The sequence below is a fragment of the Schistocerca piceifrons genome, chromosome 7 (assembly GCF_021461385.2).
Source record: "Schistocerca piceifrons isolate TAMUIC-IGC-003096 chromosome 7, iqSchPice1.1, whole genome shotgun sequence".
Classification (NCBI taxonomy): Eukaryota; Metazoa; Arthropoda; class Insecta; order Orthoptera; family Acrididae; genus Schistocerca; species Schistocerca piceifrons.
The window spans coordinates 97,972,258-97,990,966 of record NC_060144.1 but is presented as its reverse complement, the minus strand read 5'-3'; the positions used below and the strand labels follow the sequence as shown (position 1 = coordinate 97,990,966).

The following is an 18,709-nucleotide window of genomic DNA, read 5'->3' as shown; positions in this document are numbered from 1 at the left end:
AGAGAATCGGAACAGATAACATACTGTATCCGCTGATGGCGGCGGATGTATTGGACAGTCTGGAGAACAGCGTAAAGCTCCGCAGTATAAACCGAACACTGGTCGGGAAGCCGAAATCGATTTGGGGTGTCGTCAACAATATAGGCACTCCCTACACCTAACGATGTTTTTGAGCCATCAGTGTAAATAAATGTGGCTTCCTTCATTTGTGCACATAGAGCAGCAAATGCCCGACGATAAACAAGTGAAGGGGTACCATCCTTGGGAAATTGACAAAGGTCACGGAGCAGGCAGATCCGGGAACGTAGCCAAGGCGGTGCTGTACCCCAAGTTGTCAAGAAGGTTTTAGGAAAGCGGAAGGAAAGAGAATGGAGCAGTTGACGGAAGCGGACTCCCGGTGGTAGTAGGGAGGAAGGGCGGCCTGCATACCCTACATACAAGGAGGCGCCGAAAATAATGTCATGGGCCGGATTAGCGGGAATGGAAGACAGATGGCTAGCATAACGTCTCAGAAGGACTGCTCGCCGATTGGACAGCGGAGGTTCAGCAGTCTCAGCATAAACGCTTTCCACAGAGCTGGTGTAAAAAGCTCCAGACACTAAACGTAATCCACGGTGGTGGATACAGTCGAGACGCCGAAGAATAGACGGCCGAGCAGAGGAGTAAACTATGCTTCCATAGTCCAATTTCGAGCGCACTAAGGCGCGATAGAGGCGGAGAAGGACCACTCGGTCCGCTCCCCAGGAGGTACCATTCAGGACACGGAGGGTGTTGAGGGATCGCAGACAGCGAGCCGAAAGATAGGAAACGTGGGAGGACCAGCACAGTTTTCTGTCAAACATAAGACCCAAGAATTTAGCGACGTCAGAAAACGAAAGGTTGACAGGTCCTAGATGTAAGGAGGGTGTAAGAAACTCCTTACGTCGCCAAAACTTAACACAAACGTTCTTACTGGGAGAAAAACGGAAGCCGGTTTCGATGCTCCAAGAGTGGAGGCGATGGAGACATCCTTGAAGACGTCATTCAAGAAGGCTGGTCCGTTGAGAGCTGTAGTAGATCGCAAAATCGTCCACAAAGAGGGAGCCGGAGACATCAGGAAGGAGACAATCCATAATCGGATTTATGGCAATGGCAAACAATACAACACTCAGCACGGAGCCCTGGGGTACCCCGTTTTCTTGGGAGAAAGTACGGGAGAGAGTGGTGTTCACCCGCACTCTAAATGTGCTCTCTGCCATAAATTCGTGAAGAAAAAGGGGCAGCCGACCTCGAAAGTCCCAAGAGAACAGTGTGCGGAGGATGCCTGTCCTCCAACAGGTATCGTATGCTCTCTCCAGATCAAAAAATATTGCTACTGTTTGGGGTTTCCGGAGAAAATTGTTCATGATATAAGTGGAGAGAGCAACAAGATGGTCAACTGCAGAACGATGCTTTCGGAAACCGCATTGGCCAGGTGTTAAAAGACTGCGGGACTCCAGCCACCAAGCTAAACGGCAATTCACCATACGCTCCAAAACCTTACATACACTACTCGTGAGAGAAATGGGGCGATAGCTTGAGGGGAGATGTTTGTCCTTTCCAGGTTTCGGAACAGGAACGACGATAGCTTCCCGCCATCGTCTGGGAAAAGTACTGTCGGTCCAAATTCGATTATAAAGGCGAAGGAGGTAACGCAGACTATGGTATGATAAATGCAGCAACATTCGGATGTGGATACCATCGGGTCCTGGGGCGGAGGAGCGAGAAGAAGAGAGTGCATGTTGGAGTTCCCGCATGGAGCTTTCGCGATTTTGAGAGGAGAAAGCAAGAGGTCGCACTTCCGCTGCACGTTTCTTCGGGAGAAACTCTGGCGGGTACTTTGAAGAGCTCGAAATCTCAGCAAAGTGTTGACGCGACGGCATCGCGCTCGGAACTGCTTATAGCGGATACAGTTGTCCAAAGTAGGATGGTGGCGGAAAACGCGAAGAGCACGTCGCCGCTCACGTATTGCGTCACGGCATGCCGCGTTCCACCAAGGAACTGGGGGGCGCCGGGGCAATGCGGAGGTGCGTGGTATTGAACGTTCGCAGCTGTAAGAATAACGTCTGTAATATGTGTGACCTCATCGTCGACGCTAGAAAAATGACGGTCACCGAATCTCGCTAGAGACGAAAAAAGTGTCCAATCGGCTTGGACAAACTTACAGCGTCGCGGGCGCATATATGGCAGTAGAGGCTGCAGTCTAAGGACACATGGAAAGTGGTCACCCGAGTGTGTATCAGCAAGGACGAACCATTCGAAGCGCCGAGCTAGCGGAACAGTACCGACCGAAAGGTCCAAATGAGAGAAATTTGTCGTGGAGGCAGACAAAAATGTAGGGTCCCCAGTGATGAGGCAAACAAGATCCGCTTGGTGGAAGACGTCTAGCAATAGTGAGCCACGCGGACATGCATGTGGAGATCCCCAAAGCGGGTGGTGGGCATTGAAGTCCCCAACCAGCAAATAGGGGGGTGGAAGCTGACCAAGAAGATGAAGGAGATCAGCTCGTGCCATTGGTGTGGACGATGGAATGTATACAGTAAAAAGAGATCCAGAAAGGGAAAGACGGACAGCGACAGCTTGGAAGGAAGTGTTTAAGGGGATTGGGTGATAATGGAGAGTATTATGGAGAAGAATCATGAGTCCCCCACGTGCTGGAGTACCTTCAACAGAGGGGGAGATCAAAACGGACGGACTGAAAATGGGGGAGAACAAAGTGGTCATGGGGACGCAGCTTTGTTTCCTGAAGACAGAAGATGACCGGTGAGTAGGATCGTAAGAGGATCGACAATTCATCCCGATTGCCTCGAAGGCCGCGGATATTCCAGTGGATAATGGACATAGGGTGAACAGAAAATGGAGGAATGTGACCAAGGTTTCCGTCAACTCAGCGACTGCTCAGAGCTTGCGTCCGACAGCATGGAATGTCATTCAGCCGAAGGCAGAAGATCCTGATCCATAGGTTGTTCAGGAGCAGCTCCTGCCACCAGCGATCGGCCGGTTGATCGGCCGCCAGCAGTACGCCTCGGCGACACAGAAGACGGCCGAGGGCGATTACCGCCTGATGGTGCTGTAGATGAGACACGCCGTGGCGGAGGAGATGAACTGGGTTTCTTACTAGCCTTCTTGGAAACATGATGTTTAGATGAAGGAGGAACCGATGGTTGTGAAGTTGGGGTAAGTAAAAAATCTTCACGAGTATGCTCTTTTTTCGAAGTCTTGGTGTCTGACTTTTGGGCTCGAGATTTAGTAGAACCCGATGAAGGGTGAGCCATAGAGTGGGCAGGCGAAAGTGGGAAGGTTGAATGGGCGATCTTTGCGTTGGCCGATCTGACGACTGTGGCACTAAAGGTGGGGTCACAAGTCTGCATGGCTGCCTCCTTTGTTGGCCAAGGAGAGGCAAGGACAGTGCTGTATTTTCCTGTCTGAGGCACGGTGGGCTGTCGACTGGCGAATAATTTTCGAGCAGCAAAGGTCGACACCTTTTCCTTTACTCTAATTTCCTGGATGAGCTTTTCGTCTTTAAAAATGGGGCAATCTCGAGAGGAAGCAGCGTGGTCACCCATACAGTTGATGCAACGAGGGGATGGAGGTGGACAAGCACCCTCATGGGCATCCTTGCCACACGTAACACATTTGGCCGGGTTGGAACAGGACTCGCTGGGTGATTGAACCGCTGGCACCGATAGCAACGTGTAGGGTTTGGGACGTAGGGGCGAACGGAAATTATCTCATAGTCCGGTTTTATTTTCGATGGGAGTTGATCTCTGTCAAATGTCAAGAAGACAGTACGGGTTGGAACAATGTTTGTGTCAACCCTTTTCATAACTCTATGAACAGCCGTTACGCCCTGGTCGGACAGGTAGTGTTGAATATCCTCGTCGGACAATCAGTCGAGAGAGCGTGTAGAAACGACCCCACGTGATGAATTTAAAGTACGGTGCGGTTCCACCTGGACAGGGAAGGTGTGTAGCAGTGAAGTACGCAGCAATTTTTGTGCCAGGAGGGCACTGACTGTTTCTACCAACAAGGTGCCATTTCGTAACCTGGAACAAGACTTTACAGGACCTGCAATTGCGTCGACACCTTTCTGAATAATGAAAGGGTTGACCGTGGAGAAGTCGTGACCTTCGTCAGACCGAGAAACAACAAGGAACTGTGGCAACGATGGAATGACTGTCTGTGGCTGAGACTCATTGAACTTACTCTTGTGAGCTGACATAGTAGAAGATGAGGAAACTATTGCGAAAGTATCCCCCATGATTACCGGCGTCTCCAATGGGGCGCTCCTTCCTTGTGGGGGCCCTCTCTGAGGGCACTCCCGCCTTAGGTGATTGTTCACACCTCAGGTCACACCTCCCGACAAACGGACGGAGGGACAAATCGGCACTTTCGGAAGGTATCAGCTCGGGTAATCACCCCTCCCTGGGCCGGGCTGTTACCAGGGGGTACATACGTGTCCTACCTGTCTACCCAGGGCGAAGAATTACGCGTTACCCCATCACTGGCTACGCATGGAAATGCGTGGGTCGGCCTTCTTCAGACACGCACAGGGAGGAAAAAAGAGAAAGGGAAAGGAAAGAAGAGAGGTCTCAAACGCTGCAGCGGAAAAAAGGGCAAAGAGAAGAGGTAAGGAAAAGAGAAGAACAAAGGAAGGACGAAGACTTGCAAGCGGAGAAAGCAAAGAATTTGTTACAGTTTCGAGCGTCCGTCTCCGGACGTAGGCACAAAACATACTCCCAGAGGGGAGAAAGGGAAGGAAAGAGGCGGAGGTGAGGTGGGGGGGCGAAGATGGGGGATGGGGAAGGATGCGGAAAGGGAAGGTATGCAGCCTGGAAAGGAAGGAAGGCCACATTAGCTTGGGGTCCCGTGCTCGCTGCGCACGTATCCACAAAAGAGTAGTGGACCCCCCTGGGGAGGCTCTGTGGCCTTCCTCGCTCTGTGACAGACCAAGCAACTGCGTCCCCCTCAGCTGTCAGCAAGAGAACTGAACGGCTTTTAATCTCACCAGTGTTGTCCCTCAGTTGGCCTTTCTAATCTTGAACAGGTCTATCTAGGGAAATGTGCAGAGGATGTTCCGAAACTATTCGTTCAATTTAATATGAGAGGGAGAGAGCATCAAAACAAATTTATATCGATAAGAAACATGTGGTCTCTGAAGTCAGTTTGTAACGTTAGGGAACATTTTGTTAGTGATGCTGACGTAATGTGTTGTTTTGGTGCCGTTCAGTGGGAATCTGTACTGACAATAGTTGGTTGGTTGATTTGGCGTAGGGGAGCAAACAGCGAGGTCATTAATCCCATAAGATTAGGGCAGGATGGGGAAGGAAGTCGGCCATGCCCTTTCAAAGAAACCATCCCGGCATTTGCCTGAAGCGATTTAGGGAAATCACGGAAAATCAAAATCAGGATGGCAAGACGTGGGTTTGAAACGTCATCCTCCCGAATGCCAGTCCAGTGTGCTAACCACTACACCACCTCTTTCGGTGTGTGCTGACATTCAAAGCTGCTCTGTCTACCGATGGTTGACTCTGATGTCTACTTGGAAACACACTGATGCAGTCGCAAGCATCACCGCTTTGTGACAACAACTGTTACTTCTTTAAACACACCAATTCAGTGGAATTACTGCCGCCCTATGACAAAAACGCTTAACATGGAGGGGTTTGCGTATGCTGCTATAAGGGACTGTGAATGGAAACTGCCGAGCTGCAGTGAGATTAGTACCGACAGAACTTTCCCAGCCAGCCGGCCGGAGTGGCCGAGCGGTTCTGGGCGCTACAGTCTGGAACCGCGCGACCGCTACTGTCGCAGGTTCGAATCCTGCCTCGGGCATGGCTGTGTGTGATGTCCTTAGGTTAGTTAGGTTTAAGTAGTTCTAAGTTCTCGGGGCTTGATGACCTCAGATGTTAAATCCCATAGTGCTCAGAGCCATTTGAACCATTTTTGAACTTTCCCAGCGGACTGGTTTTACGACAAGGAACATTCGGACGTCTGCAACGCCAGCCACGTAAACAGGCGCTTTCCATGGACGTATGCTTGATACAGGTCGGAAGCGAACAGTGCTAACTCCCGAGACTCTGCGACGCGTTGAAGACTCTGCATGTACAAGTACTCGACGTGTAGCAGACATCCTTAATGTCAGGTGTAGCCTCCTGTGTAATGTGCTATATGACCAGCGGCTTCATCCTTTCTATCTTCAGCGCGTTGCAGCACAAGCAACTAAACATTTTCCCCCAGGCGTGCACAATAGTTTTTACACCTGACCCCTACACCGCTTATTTTCTGCCGAGGTTCTGTACATCGACGAGATTTTGTTTACCCGCAATGGCTGTGTCAATATCCACAATTCGCATGTTTCTGCATATGTGAAGAAACTATGGGGTACTCGTGATCATCAACAGCGATTCGGAGATAATGTGTGGGTATTCTCGGTGATTAGTAGATTGCACGGACGGAGATATCGCATATTCACGAAACATGTGTTACCAGAACAGCTGGAGAATGTGAACGTTAGACAAAGGTTGTACTTCCAGCAAGATGGAACACCAGGCCATTTAAGCACTGCTGTGAGGAATCATCTGCGAGGCAGCCTCGGAAATCGATGAAATGGCCGAGGTGGTGGCCACATCACCCAGGTCATCTGACCTCGCGTACTTCGATTGCTTGCTTCGGGAGCATAGGAAGCAGCTGGTGTACAAAACCATTGTGGAAACAGAAAAAGACCGCATCGCTGCTATTGCAGTCACTGCTGCTATTATTGCGGACTCACCAGGAATCTTCGAATGGACGTGACAGTCAACGGTCCGGCGACTCACTGCGTGCATTAACGCCAATGGTTGTTCATCAAAGCAGTTCCTGTGAATCCCTCTTCCGTAATTTGCATGTTAAACTACCTTCTGTGTAAATCATCCCCATCAACAGAAACTGCCGTTGGGGACCATAGGATGTACCATAGCTAAATACATTTGTTTTCGAAGTTCTGTAGCTCCTATATTACACTACTGGCCATTAAAATTGCTACACCAAGAAGAAATGCAGATGATAAACAGGTATTGATTGGACAAATGTATCATACTAGAACTGACATGTGATTACATTTTCACGCAATTTGGGTGCATAGATCCTGAGAAATCGGTACCCGGAACAACCACCTCTCGCCGTAATAACGGCCTTGGTACGCTTGGGCATTGAGTCAAACAGAACTTGGATGCCGTGCACAGGTACAGCTGCCCATGCAGCTTCAACACGACACCACAGTTCATCTACAGTACTGACTGGCGTTCTGTGACGAGCCAGTTGTTCGCACACCAATGACCAGACGTTTTAAATTGGTGAGAGATCTGGAGAATGTGCTAGCCAGGACAGCAGTCGAACATTTTCTGCATCCAAAAGGCCCGTACGGGACCTGCAACATGCGGTCCTGCTGAAATGTAGGGTTTTGCAGGGATCGAATGAAGCGTAGAGCCACGAGCCGTGTAACTAATGGCACCCAATACCATAACGCCGGGTGATACGCCAGTATGGCGATGACGAATACACGCTTCCAATGTGCGTACACCGCGATGTCGTCAAACACGGACGCGACCATCATGATGCTGTAAACAGAACCTGGATTCATCCGAAAAAATGACGTTTTGCCATTCGTGCACTCAGGTTCGTCGTACTCCATCGTAGGCGCTCCTGTCTGTGATTCTGTGTCAAGGGTAACCGCAGCCATGGTCTCCGAGCTGATAGTCCATGCTGCTGCAAACATCTTTGAACTGTTCGTGAAGATGGTTGTTGTCTTGCAAACGTCCCCACCTGTTGACTCAGGGATCGAGACGTGGCCGCACGATCCGTTACAGCCATGCGGATAAGATGCCTGTCATTTCGACTGCTAGTGAGACGATGCCGTTGGGATCCAGCACGGCGTTCTGTAGTACCCTCCTGAACCCACCAATTCCATATTCTGCTAACAGTCAATGGATCTCGACCAACGCGAACAGCAATGACGCGATACGATAAACCGCAATCGCGATAGGCTACAATCCGACCCTTAACAAAGTCGGAAACGTGATGGTACGCATTTCTCGTCTTTACACGAGGCATCACAACAACGTTTCACCAGGCAACGCCGGTCAGCTGCTGTTTGTGTATGAGAAATTGGTTGGAAACTTTCCTCATGTCAGCACGTTGTAGGTGTCGCCACCGTCGCCAACCTTGTGTGAAAGCTCTGAAAAAGCTAATCATTTGCATATCACAGCATCTTCTTCCTGTCGGTTAAATTTCGCGTCTGTAGCACGTCATCTTCGTGGTGTAGCAATTTTAGTGGCCAGTAGTGTAATTGGAGCCAACAGTTTCTGAACACTTTCTATATGAATTACACAAAGCTTTTCCGGGCAGCAGCCAGATATACTGCATGACATCGCTTCGCCGGCCTCCGTGGCCCCCAAGTACCGATCGAAGCTATCGGCCAGGCAATCCGCCGCTGACTTGCCAATAGGAGGTGCGGCGCGACGGGACGAGACGAGGTGCAGATGGCCGCTTAGAGGCGGTCGCAGCGGCGCGCGCGGCCTCTCCCCTGAATAATGCATCGCGGCCGACGCTGCTGCCCCCGGCGGCGTCTGTCGCAGGCGCCTCTGCCGGCCTCCGGGACAGCAAATCCCTGTCGTAAAGTCTGCGGCGCTTTGTTCTGCCACACTGGCTGCAGTATCCGCGTGTTTTGCGGGATGTAGCTCTTCAGATCGACCACGAATTTCGTCTCACTTCCAACGACGCTCTAACTGGCCAATCTTATCGTCTACACTCGATGGCATCTATCAAGTCATGCTGCAGCTTTGCACCTTTATTTTACGATGCAAAAATCTTGTCTAGTAGTTTACTGATGTTATAATTATTTGTGTATTTGTAACCAACCGGACAACATATACTCACCGCAGTATACATGAAAAATTTCGGTTGTGTATTTAAAGGACTGTGTCACTTCATGTAAACGTGCAGTTCTCAAATAAGCGTAAAGCATCGTGGAAAAAGATTCGTCTGGAATATTGTCCTGCACATAGAATGTGAGACGTTAATACGGCTCGGATATCATGCGCTATTCATATATCCCATTTCAACACCACTCCGACGTATCATTCGAGCGTCCCATGACCCTTCCCCATCATAGCATCCTTCTAGACAGTCCAAATATAATTCGGTATCGATATTTCCAAGCTGTGATAATGAATACGTAAGGAACTTACGTGCGAGTCAGAGTGTGTCCCAGGTGTTTTACCACACACTAACTTCGTTTTTGAACTGACTACTTAAGAAAACGAATGTACAATCCTAACATATACGTACGACACGTTCCACTGGAAGAGTTCTCTGCCACAGAATGTTCCCAGTTACAAAGAAAGGCGGGTTTCTTTTACAAACTGGATACGAATGACATAAAAACATGCTAGTTAACCTTTTCAATGGTTCCAGGTTTAATCGTCGCTAAGTACCAGCTGCTGTGCTATGCTGTGAGCAGGCGTATGAGTGTTGTTGTCAGGCGAGAACACTGAGTTCTCGCACGTGCTGTGCCTCGTTGGACTAGCAAACTCGTTCCATCTTAGCATGCAGGAGAACCATAGGGTAAGAGAAATGCCCGTCAAAAGCAAAGTTTACGATTCGAATCTCGGTCCGACATAGACTTTTAATCGCTGTAGCGCACTCTCTGCTAGAAAGTCTGAGACTTAGTTTCGAAACAGAGCTATCTTCCTGTACTCTTCAAGCATCAACATTTCAGCATTCTAATGTTGTGCTCCAGCATTTCCTTCTGTTCTACATAATATCACATCTGAACGAATATATTTCGTTAATCACAGTTAATTAATGTGGAAAACTTGATCTATAGTCTCCGAATTTTTATCTTTTGATACAACAGTGAAGTATAAGATGTAACTGACACAAATATTTGATGGGCTCGATGAATATTTCTTCAATACAAACCAATACATTGTAACGGACGGCGCATGTTCCACAGAAACGAAATTAATTTATTATTTTGTACATCACAGACATAAACATATCTGAAAGAGCCTGTATATAGGAGGAAGTAATATAACAACGGAAAAATGCTCTGGTCGGAGCACAAAAAAAGACACATATGTTACTGTTAATTAAAAGAATCTGACTGCGAATTGGGTTACCAGCTGCCTCAGCACCTTTAAAAATTTTCTCACAATTTTTAACATGCAACTCACATCTCACTCCCAATATATCGCCTTAGTGTAGCTCCTTCACACCCACTAGTCCATCGCCTAAGTCGCGAATACCCATCCACTCCCACTTGCCCATTCTCACGCATCCACACTTCCAGGCCAACTCAACGTAGTTATCTGTTTGTGTCTCTCGGATACTGTCTCCTGTCTTACAGCCGCAGTCTCCTTTGTCCTGTCCAACTACTGCTGTATCCTCTCATTGTCACTGCCTCCCTCTTGCTCTCTGTCACTATCTCACTCATTGCTTCCCACAACTGCTCTCTCTTCTCACTGACACTATCTGTATCTTCCTCGTTGGCATTGTCATACACTCTGCCTCTCACTATCAATGGCTCTCATCCACTTTCACTTTCTCCTTCTTTTTATCCTCTTTAATAGACATTGTTTCCTTCACTATTTTGCTAGCACCCTTCTGTGATTGGCGACTATGTTCCATTGCCATTGTCTCCCTCTCTTTTTCTACACTGCCATCGTCCCCTTCGGTGTATCTATACCACAACCCCTGTCCGCTATATCCCAGTACTTATTAATTTTCCGTCTCATTCCCAGTACCAGTGTCTCCTCTTGTCTCACCATAAAAAGAGTTAACATTTTTCCGTGCCAATATTTTTGGGAAACTTTTACACGTTCTGAGGAAAGTAGTCTTTTAATAAACAAGAGCGTATTCTCCTCTTTACGTCTCCGATAGGAGGGTTTTTCAGCTCCTTCTTTCCCTGCCACAGCAGGGAATGTCATTCATATGCTAAGGACTTTACTAGTCAGTAAAATTTTGATAGCTTACTTATGTTAAATTGAAGTAACTCAAAACCGTATAATTCTACTCCTCAGATCGGATTTTATGTGCACAAAACTTTTCTATGTGCTTCAGTGCTACAAAAGCATTGTGTATCCAAAGCCCTTCTGCTGATAACGGAGACGCTTTGTAGCATATTTCTCCATGCTGCGACACTTTAAAACTCAGTTTTTGCATCAAATCGGATTTTACGAGAGTATTTTACGAATATGTGTAGGGTAACTTTGAACCTCCGTATCTCGGAAACAGATAGAGAGATCAAGACAATTTTCAAGGCTATTCAACATCGGGATCTTAGGAAGGTATTGTAACAATTTCAGCCATTTGGGGCTCTGTTTTGTTACCCAAAAACCACGATTTTCCAGTTTTCTCAGGAACCACCTATAAACTAAATGATGGCTCCACAAGCCTCTTAATGCGCACCTTAGTCACCATCTAATTAAAAAAGAACCAACCGATTTACTCCAATTGCCTAAGCTGGAGGAAGTGTGCAATATTCAAATCCTGAACCCGTAATGTAGGACAGTTACAGTAAGACGATCCTTCTGTTTGTTATACCAATGGTCCCTAGCCCAAGGTTTATCCAAAACACTTGACCCTGCCTTAATACCACTATAAAACCCGTGGTACGAACGCCGAAAACTCCCGGTTTTACGCGCGGCGTTTTGAAACATATTAGGCAGTCCATGCTATCACATGCGTACCGGTCGGTGTATTCTTCTAATAATGTTCGCTCTTGGAATCTTAACAGTGAAGTAAGTACATCTCATACGCGACGCCTCTCTTGTAGCATCTGCCAGTGCACTTTGATGGGGAGGTTAGGAACGCTTTTGCGCTCAGTCGCCTCACACGAACGCGGGACGAGTCACGCTGCACCTCTTTGGATGCAGTCTGTTCCATCTATCAACCCAATTTGGTAAGGGTACCAGACTCGGAGACACGCTCAGGTATCGGTCCAACTAGGACTTTGTAAGCCATCTGGTAACTGCGTCTTCTACGATTAGTTTCACATGGTCGTAAATGTACGTTAGCTTGGATATCCACACGTATGTGTGTGTGTGTGTGTGTGTGTGTGTGTGTGTGTGGCGCGCGCGCTCCTCCTAAATTAATGGACCGATTTAAACCAAACTTCATACACATATATCTTATTGTCAGGCAAGAATCATTATGAGTGTGAAAAGCACCTAGCTATCATAGGTTCATTCAGAAGACATGTCGTCATAAACAATGAGATGTATGAGACACTGCCGCATCATACAAGACGTTTAAGTATATTACTTCTGTACTACTAAATGTGTTCGCATAAATTTCATAGTCAATATCAAAGCATGCCTTTAAACGCACCTACAGAACTGCACTTCGGTGCCACACACATTTCCGAAGCTATGACGTCATAAACACTACGTGGCGCGTCATGTGTGAAGTTTTAATGCATTTATTCTTTACTACTAAGACACTCCCACAGTCGAGTGAACTTAAGGAAATCCTTGACAGCTGGCGATGCATAAATGGTTGTAGGAGTAAACGGCAGCCGTCTATAGAGCTATGAAATGGAGTTGTCACAGAGACTTTTACAAAATCGCGTTGTAGACACGCGAACCAGTTTGGTTGAGCGTACAGAAACTGTTCGGGATCATATTTCTTGGATACTATGCTTACTCAATTGTACATTATGCTTATTCCTCAGTACGAATGTTTCACACTTTCAGAGCTGTGTTCACAAATATATGGAAATGAAATGTTTTCAGTGCTTTATTACACAGTTCGTTTTTTGCTTTCGCTTCTAATAGAAAATTGGCAAAATGAAATCCCTGGCAACTCCGCGTTTGTCAAGTAATTTATAATGACTTAGTCGCTCATGGAACTTTAAAGTGAAGAATATATCTAAGCCCTGACTGTGAGCGCTTTTTACTCTGATAGATCAATAATGGTTTAGGAAGGTTGAACGTTGGTTAATTTTATTAATTTGTACGCTGCAAGTACTCATAAATTGTCGCCCGTGGCGGTAATGTGGAATTGTATGAATTACGAAAAAGCTACGGCGCGAGAAGGAAAGAGCGAATAAAAATAGCTTTCCTTTTCCGCAGACCTCTACTTCTGATGACCATCCATTTATCTCTGTCACCAGTAGCCATCTCGGGAAGAACGACGACGGCACAGCACGAGGAGAAAAATAATCTGAAACGCGAATAAAAGGCAAGGAAGATAGAAGAAACGGCAGAGAAAAATTTAATTAAAACGTGCAGATCTCGGAAATATTAACGCTGAAAAATATTCGGCTTGCGGTTCCTCCGAGAGCGACGATATTAATCAGTGTGTGTTTTCGCGGTGCAGTAACGAGTTCCACGCGAACCCGCTCACAGCACTGGAGGTATCCGGGACGCAGGCGGAGAACTTGCCACGTGTAAGTGCGGGGGGCGAGGGGGGGGGGGCGGAGGACTGGGGGGGGAGGGCCATGGGGTGGCGGGTTGTTGAGCTCTGGTGGCGTCTTTTCTCTCTCTCTCTCTCTCTCTCTCTCTGCACGTGACAGGTTCACTGAGAGCTACCTCTCTCAGTAACTACATTGGAGCGCTTGCGAAACACGATGATATTACGTTTTCCGACAGCTGCAGAACATCTCCGCTAAAACAGAATGTATTCATCAGATATTCTTTCAATACATACATTAATATTGCACAAGCTACCATCACTTGTACGTCCAAGGAGCAACGAAACAACATTTCAGGAGCGCAATAAAATTGAAGAGGGTACAGTACTAAGATTCCTAAAAGGACACTCCCCTGGAAGCATGTAATGCAGATCTACAAGACTTGCTGAGTAGAATTTCCAGCGTATTTAGTGCAGAATATTGGTTAAGATAAACAAAGCGAAGACGAACCTGAGGAGTAGAAGAAAGAAGGATAACATCAAAATTATTGACTATGTACTAGTGGAAGAAATGAAGGTGTTCCCCTACATTTACATCAACACGGGATGGTCGAAGAAGGGGAGACATTAGAACTAAATGGACTGAGAGAGAGAAAACTTGATACCAAAAAACAACACTACCATATGACATAATGATATGGAAACGTGAAAAGCAGACCATCGGGAAACCTAGAGAACAAGAAACTGTAAGCGTTTGAAATTAGGTGCCCACGTTTAATGTCAAAAATTAACTGGTTTGATGAAATACGAAAGCAAGAACTACTGATAAGATCAGTTGAGGAAAGAACTTGAGCGGAGAAGAGAAGGGCCAGGTAAGTGGATCACCTGTTCATCATCCAGGAATACTTGACCTGCAACTTAAAGCGGCAGTGGAGAGAGACAGTAGCAAGGCGGACTAGGAATTTAAAAGCAGACTACATGAGAAGATATTTGGTGAAGTAGCTTCATAGAAATGAAAAAGAGTAGCACAGTATAGGACAAAGTGGAGGACAGCATCAACCTAAACTGATGGCTTGACGCGACGTTTGGAGTAAAAACTGGGACCACCTCTGTTGTTCCCAATGTGACAGGGCAGTTTAGTCTGTCTATAATGGTGGTTATTTCAGTTTATCCGGTACACTAAACCATTAAATCAGCCAGTTGCCACTCTAGTGGCCTGCAGCCCAGTACCGTCCACATCTTTCTTAGAACCAACCTGCAGAGCGGTCCAAACACTTTACATTCCCTAGTAACAGACGGCATGTGAACGTGGCTAGCGTCGTTTTTATACCAATTCTACAGCTTCCCAGAATGTTCTCCGTACTCTCGAGCCTTTCCTTTTTGCTCACTACCGCGACGAAGGTGCAGTTCTCAGATGCAAACGATCGCACTATCCGTCCAACAACTAGGCACTAGCGGGCACCGAAACCCATGTTGGCTGGCGCACCGCCGTAGTTTACGTAACTCCAGTCACGAAGCTGATACAGACTCGTCGCTCGTTACAAAATAGAACGTCCATCACTCCAGCACATTATTATGGAGGTTGTAGAGAACATAACGCGTGAACTTGACTCTATCAGGACACAATACTAAAATTCGGTAATCCATAGTGTGACCTGGACTGTTGTATCCAGAATGAGATTTTCACTCTGCAGCGGAGTGTGCCCTGTATGAAACTTCTTGGCAGATTAAAACTGTGTGCCGGACCGAGACTCGAACACGGGATCTTTGCCTTTCGCGGACAAGTGCTCTACCAACTGAGCTACCCAAGCACGACTCACGCCCCGTCCTCACAGCTTTACTTCTGCCAGTACCTCGTCTCCTACCTTCCAAATTTTACAGAAGCTCTCTTGCGAACCTAGCTGAACTAGCAATCCTGAAATAAAGGATATGATATTTTGGACTCTTGTAGGTTCTGAATCTTTATCACACACAGCACTTTGCTTCGTGAGCACTTTCGGCGGAGTGTACAGTCTGAAGCGTGATTTTATGTTAAAAACTGACGCGATATTTAGTGATTACGCTTCTCGGATACGAATTCCTACAGTTTCTTCAGAATTTTCTGTGTGTAAATTATTTATTTAGCAGCCAGACCATCTCTATGTGAGTACAGTGACCTGGTCTCTTGTGGATTTCCGTCCATGGCCATATTTTCCAATTCGAACACCACATGTTGTAAATATTATCTCTGCAGGTCTTTCCTCATTTTGGGCAGAACAGCCTGTTACACCACACAGCAAACATAATGCTGTAAGTCCTAGTGACAATCTACATTTTCCTGTGCTGATTTATAAGTCCCTGTGACATTTTCAAGTTGCTTTGACGATTTACAAGTTCCTGTGACGATTTCCAACTCCTTTGACAAACTACGTGTTCCTATAAGAAACTACAAGTTCCTGTGACGATTTGTAAGGTTCTGTGACTAGCATGCTCCTCTGTTCCTACCGCATTAACATTAATGGCTCAATGTTAGAGTTATGTGTTATAACTACAGCACATTCCTCACAAGTGTTCACAGCACACTGGCGAGACGTGGGATGGTATTTCATATCCTTGTACAAAAAACAAGTTTAGATTTTCGGTTGTTTACCCAAATCGCTCGAGGCGGATGCAAGGAATGTTCCTTTAAAAAACGTACGGCTGTTTTCTTCTCTGTACTTCATCTGTCTGTCTCTGATTATCTCATCGTCGTCAGGACGTCAGATCCTGATCTTATTTCCTAATCGTCCTGCATACAGATTATCCAACAGAGACCTCGTGGCAGCAGATATATACGTTTTTATCCATTCGCTCCCTATCTTTAAACACCATGTTTAGTTCCATCTGAAATGTGCGTTATTTTGTAACTAAAGATACGAGAAACTGTGCAGAGTCGTCTTTACTTCGCATTATTTGGTAGATTTTTGCATATATTTTCTTACAGAGCAACAGGTTATATACAATCCGATACATTTTTACCCCGACTTAGTACAGTGATTTCTTGGTGATATGAAAGGACTCAAGCCATTACAGCAGCAAAAATGAGAAACTAGTAGTTATTCCTGTTCGCAGCATACCTCGCCTTCTGAAGACTGGCAAACGATTTTGTCTCATGTTGTCCACACTGCAAATGCTTTTTTTTTACGTACATGCGTACACTTGCATCCATATGAAGGAGGAGGGCGATATATTTAATCAGGTTGGTGGGCGTGAAAACTGAATGTTCTTGTAATTAAGGCATTTTCCGGAAGAAGGGTCCATAGATCTAAGTGACCTTTTTCGGCGAAATTTGTAAATATTAGTCTGCGGATTATGTAGAATTTTCTACCGCGGTTTTATTTGATTAACTCAATGCTAGAGTCTAGGGCAGTGTTCCCTTGATGTGCGACACCATTTCTGATTCGGCTGAATCATCTGGAGCTGTACTTGAAATTCGTAAGTATTTTGTTCTGAAATACAAAGCACATTGTTCAGTACAAGGCTGACTACATACATAGGTCAATATACGTCATTCCGATTTTGACTACAGAGATACAGTGATGGTGTATTGAAAAACCTCAGACTTAACAATGGCGTTTAGTACAGTGAAGCTAGAAAAAGAAATGCATGTTAGAGATTTATTCAAGTACGTGGATGATGTAGTTCGTGATAACAAAATGCTTGAAGAAGAAGAGAAACAGAAGGTCCTACAGTAATCAGAAACTATACCAGAGAAACTGCCCATCATAATGTATGGACCACAGGACAAAACAGTGCTATTTTATTTGGTTAGTTGTATTTTGTTATCGGGTTACTTTCTGTTAATTTATTTTTGTACCTCTCTGATGGTACCCTGATTGTAGGTATACTAACAATAATATTACTGTTATGTATTAATGTTTTCTGTGAGTTAAAGTAACATTTGGTGAAAGGCATGTTTGCTTATTATAAACTACTGACACCTATTTATGGGAAAAGGGTCTACAAATGTTATCATAAATATTATTTTTCACATTACTTCGCGCGGCTCCCCCCGTCGGAGGTTCGAGTCATCCATCGGGCATGAGTGCGTGTGTTGTCCTTAGCGTAAGTAAGTTTAAGTTAGATTGAGTAATGTGTGAGCTTAGGGACCGACGACCTCAGCAGTTTGGTCACATAAGCCCCTACCACAAATTTCCAAATTTTCACATTAAAAGCATACGCTGAAACATCTAGCATTTAGGGAAGATTTACTTAACAGTAGCGCATATCTTGTTAAAATATACTTGTGTATTAGAATCAGGTTGTTATTCAGACATATCGAAAGTAAGTATTTAAACTGTCCTACCACAAATAACCATTATGTCCTACGTGCCTTTCTTTCGGAAAATGCTTCAATTACGAATGCTCTTCATACGAGTCAAGCTTAACGCATAATACATCTGAGAGGCAAGCTGGTGTGAAACTCATTACGGGCGTGTTCATATGAATGACGTGGAACACTTATGGCAGGGAGAGGACTAGACTGTCCTGGTACTGTACTCACCTCCCTCTCGCCCAGCAGGTTGTTGTGATGCTCCAAACTGGGCTCGGCCGAACGCTTCACCACGGAGTTGTGCTGGAAGTGGTACAGGTCGGGGAAGATCTGCAACAGGCCAAAGCGAGCCTCTGTAAACACCCGCTGCACGGCTTTGCGTGGCATTAGTCCACTCATACATGAGAGGAGTTTCTCTGTGGTCACCTTACACTGTCAACATTTGGCATAGGTTTGACTGTGTTCTGGACCAGAACTGAGTCAGAGGTGAATATATTTTGGTGCTATAATCACCATAGAAATAATTTAAACGCATTGCACAATTAAAAACGCCACAGAAAATTCTCCGCTACTCCCTCAGGTATGAAAGTGACTGGCACCTAAGACCCTACAAAATAGTAGTAAAGATCTCTACTAAACATCATTGAAGCAATTTTTTTTTCCTTGAATTCAAGCTGGGCCACGTTTTTCTAAATGTTGAGCGTGTGTGCTGCCATAAACAATACAAATGTGTATGTTAAGGCATTTCCGAGAGGATTAAAGAACACTTAGAAACACTGATGAGCCAAAACATAATGACCACCTGCTTACTTAATGGCTTGTTTCTCCGTCTTTAGAACGAAATACATCATTGACTGTGCGTATCAGAGATCCTACAGTTTGTTGGTAGGTTTGTGGAAGTATGTGGCATTAGATACATACGCACAGGTTATGTAATTCGCGGTAAATAACGGCCGCTGAGTTGCGTACGCGGTGATGGTGCCCGAAGGCGGCCCGGATGGGTTCCAT

At 46.0% G+C, this 18,709-nt stretch overlaps 1 protein-coding gene across 1 annotated transcript in view; it reads right to left on the bottom strand.

Annotated features, from left to right (window-relative positions):
• LOC124805476 (furin-like protease 1) overlaps nt 1-18,088 on the bottom strand; it is a 231,155-nt gene extending 213,067 nt beyond the window's left edge. Inside the window, exon 1 of the mRNA XM_047266040.1 lies at nt 17,933-18,088. Within this exon, the coding sequence (XP_047121996.1) occupies nt 17,933-18,088 (156 nt within the window). The remainder of the gene's footprint in view (nt 1-17,932) is intronic.
• Between the last annotated feature and the right edge of the window lie 621 nt (nt 18,089-18,709).